This window comes from Sitophilus oryzae, unplaced genomic scaffold (assembly GCF_002938485.1).
Source record: "Sitophilus oryzae breed Bouriz unplaced genomic scaffold, Soryzae_2.0 scaffold_1508_pilon_pilon, whole genome shotgun sequence".
In the NCBI taxonomy this organism is placed as follows: domain Eukaryota; kingdom Metazoa; phylum Arthropoda; class Insecta; order Coleoptera; family Curculionidae; genus Sitophilus; species Sitophilus oryzae.
In genome coordinates, this window is record NW_022146179.1 from 485,028 (window position 1) to 493,196 (window position 8,169).

Consider the following 8,169-nt stretch of genomic DNA (forward strand, 5'->3'; position numbering starts at 1 on the left):
CTGCTGCTGCTACTGCTATGCTGCTATATATATATATATATATATATATATATATATATATATATATATATATATATATATATATATATATATATATATACTGCTACTCACTATATATACTATATGCTGCTGCTATATATATATATATATATATATATATATATATATATATATATATTACTTATATATATATATATATATATATTATATATATATTATATTATATATATAAATATGAGTAATATCTATCTTCTAACTTATAATTTACCTTGTATCGCATACTATGCAGTTAAATTAACCACTGTATAATATTCCAAATTGAAATATAGCATAAAAAGTTATAAAGAGTGACACTTTGTAAAAGAAAAGACTTTAGAATAGTTTCTACATATCTTAGGGACTTCTACGAGGCATCTTTTTAGGTAAGTACCGTTTGGAATTAAAAAAAGCGATGCAAAAGATAATATCATAATATTTATTTTACATGAAAGCCTGTACCTTAATCTACTTTTCTACATAATTTCCGTGAATATTGAGGCACTGTCATAACGTGGCACCAGTTTTTCAATACCCTCCTCATAAAATTCTGCCGCCTGACTGGTTAACCACTGTATCACAACTTTTTTGACTTCGTTATCGTCTTGAAGACGCTGACCGCCCAGGTGTTTCTTCAAGTGCAGGAATAAATGGTAGTCACTGGGCGCCAGATCAGGGCTGTATGGAGGATGATCTAGAGTTTCCCATTTAAAAGATTTGATGAGATCTTTGGTCCAATTTGCCACATGTGGACGGGCATTGTCATGCAGCAAAACAATACCCTTACTCAACTTGCCACGTCTTTTGTTTTGGATTGCACGGCGCAGATTGTTCAATGTCTCACAATAAGATGCTGCATACATACTTGATTGTCTCATTACGAGGCAGAAACTCCACTAGCAATACTCCTTTTCTGTCCCAAAAAACTGTGCACATGATTTTCCGGGCAGAAATTGTTTGCTTAAACTTCACTGTTTTGGGTGATGATGAATGTCGCCATTCCATTCCATTGTCTAAAAAATCTTCACCTTCATTGTGGTACTGCTCAAGGAAAGTCAATGCACTGCCTAAACGTTGGGTTTTGTGCAAATCCGTCAACATTTTCGGAACCCAACGTGAACACAATTTCCGGTAATTCTCGGTCACAATGCGATACAAAACACTACGAGAACATTGAGGAAAGTACAATGATGAAATTGTAAAGCGTCTGTTTTCTTTCACCTTTTCGTCCACTTTCTGCACCAAATCTTCATTAACGACCGAAGGACGCCCACTCCGTTCTTCATCATGCACATTTGTGCTGCCATCTTTAAATGTTCTCACCCATTTCCTTACCATTCCATCACTCATAATGTTTTGTCCGTAAACTTCACAGATCTCACGATGAATATCGATCGGTTTTACGCCTTTAGCACTAAATCATTATGACAGCCCGTACTTCACAATCGGCGGGGATCACGATTATCGGTGGCATATATAGGCCTTATATATATATATATATATATATATATATATATAACAACATATATATATATATATATATATATATATATATAGGTATATATATATATATATATATATATATATAATATATATATATATATATATATATAGGCATATATATATATATAGGTATATATATATACCTATATATATATATATATATATATATATATAGGTACTCTGCTGCTGCTGCTGCTGCTATATATATATATATATATATATATATATATATATATAGGTATATATATATATATATATATATATATATATATATAGGCCAACACCTATATATATATATATACCTATATATTAATTAGCTAAATTGTTTCATGGATTGACTCCAGTGGAGTTACGAAAACTCGCTTTTCAATATGCAGAGTCTAATGGCATACGTCATGAATTTAATAAAAACCGACAGGAAGCAGGCAAGGATTGGTTGCAATCATTTCTTAAGAGAAACCCCCAAATCAGCCTACGAAAACCTGAAGGAACAAGTGTGAATAGAATAACTGCTTTCAATGAAGAATCTGTTAAACTTTTTTTTTCAAATCTGACAACTCTGTTAGAAAAATATAAATTTGCACCAAGCAGAATATTTAACGTTGACGAGACTGGGATCTCAACTGTACAGAAGCCTGCTAAGCAACTAGGACCCAAAGGCGTTAAACAATTCGGATCAAAAATTTCCTGGGAACGTGGAAAGAATGTCACTGCCATATGCGCAATGAGTGCTTCTGGGAGCTTTATTCCACCGCTTCTTATATTTCCCAGAAAACGAATGTCGCCGACATTGACGAAACATGGACCAGTTGACGGGATATATGCAGTTACCGATAATGGCTGGAGCAATGAGAAATGTTTCCTTCAGTGGTTAGAGCATTTTAAATTTCATGTAAATTCAAATCTAGAAAACCCTGTTTTGTTGTTGCTTGACAACCATTATAGCCATATATCTCTTCCGATTTATAATTATTGTAAAGGTAATGGAATCGTAATGTTATCAATACCACCACATACCTCCCACTTATCAATACCTCCACATCGCTTGCAGCCTCTCGATACCTCATTTTTTGGACCATTTAAGTGCGCGTTTAATAAGGAATGTGATCTTTTTTTAAAAACTGGCAAGCAAGAAAAAATAACTTTCGCCGATTTGGCAGAAATATTTAATAATGCCTTCGTTAAAATCGCGACTATGGAAAAAGCTATATCAGGTTTTAACTCAACTGGAATATATCCCTTTAATCCGGATAAATTTACAAAAGAGGATTTTGAAGCTGCTAGCCAATATCTACCTACTGTATGTGATGATTTGGACTCTACAAATGAGGTTGATTCTGCGCCGTCAACTTCTGGTCTACTAACATCTGTCCCGTCAATTTCTGGCCTAGCAACATCTGTCTCCTCAACTTCTGGACTATCCACATCTGTCCCGTCAACTTCTGGCCTGTCAGTTTCTCATCAGTCGCGTATTAAAGGAAAATCAAGGTTAAGTGTCTTACCAAAAGAAAAGGTTACCATTGCCGTCATATTCTGGGAAAGGAAAAACTAAAAAAAGTAACAAGGGAAAGTCGGAGATCTTAACTGCCACCCCATTAAAATTGATTCTAGAAGAGAAAGTACAAAAAGTAAATAAAGCTAAATCTGCCCAACAAGGTAAGAGTAAAAATATTAAGGAGAAAGCTGCGGTAAGCAAAAAAAACAAAAAATACAAGAAATATGGAATTAGATTCAGATAGTACCGAAGACGACGAAATTGATGAGAAGTGTCTAGTTGATGATGAAAAACTGGACGACATGGATGTGGATTCCAAAGAAAAGGAGCAATGCTTAGTGTGTGAAGATTTCGGAAAAGATGCAGAGATTTGGTACAGATGTGTTAGTTGCGGGCTGTGGGCACATGCTGAATGCAGTGGGTGGGACTCTGCCGTTTATTATAAATGTGACTTTTGTTTTAAAAAATCTTCTGTTAAGAGAGACTTTGTGGAAAAATTTAATTTTAGTTCTTAAGTTCTGTAATATGTTTTGTTTTCGTTTTTAACAATCTTTAAATATTATGTAAGTTTACGTTCTTAAAGTTTTGGATACTTTGTAGCGGTTTCTTAATAAAAAAAATCTTTTATAAACAAAGTTTTTTTTTGCGTATCATTACCCGACCAAATGCGTACCATTATCCGCACAAGCGGGTAATTATACGCACGGCACCAAACTTAACTAAACTTATTTTACTTATACACGTTTAATTTAAACTAAAATTTAAAATGGTTATGTAAGAGAAAACATATATGTGTGCAACTGGGACAAATCTGTATTGCATAGTGATTAAAATGTCAGATTTAGACCAAATATTGCTTAGGTGCGTACGATTCCCCTCTTCTCCCCTATTGTTTGTTACTTGGTGTAAATAAATTGTGTATAAATAAATTGTGACTTTCTATCCACATGGAACCGACGAAAAACGTAACAATATGTAACATACGAATGAAATAAAGAGACCCATTATGACTTACGCTGCTGAATCAAGAGCAGAAACATCAGAAACAAAAAAGAAAATGAGAACAACAGAGATGAAAATATTACGAACAAAAAAAGGGACTACACTGCTCTACAGAATACGCAACACAGACACGTTAAGAAAGTTGGGAGTAGAGGGTCTGAATTCTGTAACTTATAAAACGCTAAGCGCTTTTAGACGCTCAGCGTATATGCCGTTAATTTTCGCTTAGCGCCGTAACCACCGTAATAACAAGGCCGGACGGCTTATTCATGACGTCATCAACTGGAGGCCTAAACTTTGATTGCATTTGATACACTTTATACTTATATAATGGATATAAACTTCAATTGCACCGAATTTTTAATAAATAATAATTAAACATAAAATTTAAAAAACATCAGATTGATATTCCATCTCATATTATCCATCGTCATTGTATTTATTTATGCTATAAGTGTGTCTAAGTTTCTTTTATTTCCTTTTCCAAGTCTATCATTATTTTTTAACAACAGTAGTTGTTTAGACGCGTATTTCTAATAGAATTTATGACAATTTTTACAATAACTTAGCATTATAAATAGTACATTGCAGAAATTTTAATAATGGTGTTATTACTTTTAATGTAATCCAAAGATAGTTTTGATAAAAATATTTTTTTATTGTGAATTTTGAGAAACACGGCTTTGCAAAACTTTGTAAAAAATTGTACATTCAAATAAAACTATATTAGTAATTTCATCTTTTGGAAACCCAAGGCATTATACCTTTTAAACTGTATAATTGCACACACTTATAATCACTTTATAGTTTAAACACCTCTTTTTACAGATTTATTAATAATAATTAATAATTAATTAATTTTTTTAACATTTTTCACCCTTCTATTATCGATTATAATTACCACGTCCGCACCCCTACCGATAAATCGATGACTGTCAACTGCGATCCACTACGAACTGCAATACCACTCCGCTACGTGCTACGACAGGCGCCGGTGTAGAGGGCGTAAAATATCGATAAAATGCATAATATATACTATAAAAAATATCTATTTTTAATTGTTTTTTTTCTCATATATTATACACTATTGTGAACTTAAAATATTCCTTTATTAAATTTGATTGATAAAAAGTGAGAGATAAACATTTATGGACTGGTACGATTTTTTCCGTATTCTATTAAAACTATTTTTATATACTATAATATTTTAATAACTCGGAAAAAGACAGTTTAAATTTTCGAAATCTATATGGTGAGTGAAAACAGATCCACAATTTGAACTTTTATCGGGTAATTATCAACGCTGCTAAATAAAGTTGCGCCTCCAGTTGGTGACGTCACGAGATTTTTACGTCACAGCTGTCCGGCCTTGTTATTACGGTGGTTACGTTAGCGCGCATTTAACTACCAATTCCGGTATTCTCTCATCTGGCGTGCTTACGTCTTTACCCATTGCGTTAAGCGATTTGAAAACGGCTACCTTAAAGAATTGTTTTGCTTGTCGAACTGTGAGTACAAATAGAAAGAATTGTGATTTTGTGCGTTCTCTTGCTCTCTAGTGAAAACCATTTCTTCTTCTGTAAATTCCTGAATAAGTAATTAATAATTTACGACTTGGCAGCTATAAATATTGTTCAAAACATCGAAAATGCTGAGAAGGATCTTCAACATTTGCCTCGTATAATAAGAATCATAGAAACATACAAATCCATAGAAAAATAGGTTGACATAACTAAAAACTAGGTCATCGTTTTATCCACATTTGACTATTAGTAAACTTAATAGTTCTCAAATATCTAATGATATTTGAGAAATTGCGATGCTGCCAATATGTGCTCAACGTGTATCTATAAAACGATTCGCACGGCAACGAGTGTACCAAAATCGACTGCTTGGCGTTCCGCTAATCGAATACTTTCGTTTATCCCTTTGAAAGTGTAATATTTTTATGTCGAATTTCCAGAATTCGGGCACAGGACGTTGTCAGAGCAAGACGCCGCTGTTGGAGACTACGTAGACAGGATAGGTTCAGATCGAATTGCCAAGTGGGCCAAAACACAAAAGCCAGAGACAAGACGCTCAGTTGGTAGGCCTCTAAAGCGTTGACAGCTGGACATCAACATCAAAAGAGGACAATAATTGACAGAATTGACAGGACCTCGTCCTATTACAAGAAGAAGAAGAAAAAAAATAAAAACGGCAACAGAGACGTCATTTACTAAAAACTGACTTAAAACTTGTCCAAAATTAAAAAGAGATAATCTTAGAAAAATTAAAAAAAGAAAGACAAACCTATTTCAAAATAGTATATTATTCAACGCGCATTTAATGGTGGCTGTTATTCACGCGTATGAAGTTTATATCATAAATCACCCAAGTGAATAAATAGCCATTATAACTCAATGCGAGTAGGAATACGTTTCTTTATCAGGACTATCAAAAAAAATTTAGATAATATTAATATAAGTTTTATTTTTAAAACAACTTTGAAACCCCATAGATGAATGCAAAAATAACATTGAAAACTTCAAAATTTTTAAATCGAATTTTAGAATGCAAAAGTGACATTTACAACTTTCAAATTTTTGAATCGAATTTTAGAGTAGAAAATGAAGGAATTTTAACATTGTTTCTTCGTACTGGTGTTTAATAATTTATTTAAATGTCGAGATACAACATGAGAGACCTACATAAAAGGAAAATATTTTAAAAATCTTATGATAAGAAAAACAACTTTTGGAACACCCCATAGATGAATGCAAAAAGTGACATTAAAAACTTGAAATTTTTAAATCGAATTATAGAGTAGGAAATGAGGGAATTTTAACATTGTCTCTTCATAATGGTGTTTAATAATCTGTTTACATGGCGAGATATACTATATGAGAATGTTTAAGGAGCAAAAAATATTTTAAAAATCTCGTTACAAGAAAAACAACTTTTGAAACACCCCATAGATGAATGCAAAAAGTGACTTGAAAACTTCAAATAGCTCTTATGAAAGCGTGGAAGCGGTGAATAATGAAACCATTATTCACTAGTGAATAATGAATATTATTGTTTCATAAACTCATGTATAATAATCAAATTATAGATGAGTCGTGGATAAAAATATTTTTTCTCCAATTTATAAATAATGTTTACTCAATATAAAAATAAATTACAACCTTCTAAGGCCAATTGGCAGCAAGCGCCATTAAAAAGTAAAGAAGAATACGTGTCAAATAAATGACGTCTAGGGCTTGACCTCGCCAAAATGACCATCGATTTTCATACCCCAGCCGTCTTTGACGCCGTTTTTTTTCGATCATATGGTAGTTACATATCCACATTTATATAAAATTTGTCTTCGAAAATAAAACTAAGTAATTACTAGTAAAACTCGGTGTATTTCTACTTTATTCGATAAAAAATGACACCATGAGTAGAATGACATATAATATGTCATATTTTCGCTAAAAAAATCGTATTTTAAACCTCAATCTAGAGTGATCAAAGAGCCTTGGAAAACTATATTTGATCGTCTAATGTTTTTCGTGTCTTGTCTTCAATTTTTTCAAATGGAATAAGGGTAGCTCATTAGCATATTTGGAAAAGGCATTTTTCACGAATAATTTAGTTTGGTTTAGTTAGGTTTGCACACCAACCTTGCTTTCACAAACATATGCGAAAATGTCAAAAGTTGACATATGATATGTCGTTCTATTCAAATTGTCATTTTCTATCGAATAAAGTAGAAATATACCAAGGGTGCCATTTAAAAACCAAAAATTGTAGACATTTTCGGTGTAACAGAAAGTCAAGCCCTTTTGTATAGAGGTAAAGTGTGTCCAGTGAACTTATTTTGGTTACAAAAATACGTAGTAGTTCTATGTCCATGGAATATTGAAACACCCTGTATACGGACACACTATACAAAAAAATATTGAAAGTGCCATTTAAAATTTGTCGTTTCTGTCCATTTCAGGCTAAACTGTGATTTTTTCATGAACTATAAATTTTACCCATGTGTCACATTTAAATGATAAAAAAATATAAGATAGTAGCCTTTCCTTGTTTTGTAACAATTTGAACAAAAATGATCTAAGTAATTTACATTTAATACAATGGACATAATTTAATTTATAGTATTG

At 32.4% G+C, this 8,169-nt stretch overlaps 1 protein-coding gene across 1 annotated transcript; it reads left to right on the forward strand.

Moving 5' to 3' along the window:
* Positions 1 to 2,263: 2,263 nt before the first annotated feature.
* Positions 2,264 to 3,091, forward strand: LOC115878290. The gene has a single exon (XM_030894746.1). The coding sequence runs from the start codon at positions 2,264 to 2,266 to the stop codon at positions 3,089 to 3,091; it is 828 nt and encodes a 275-aa protein (XP_030750606.1).
* The last annotated feature ends 5,078 nt before the right edge of the window (positions 3,092 to 8,169 follow it).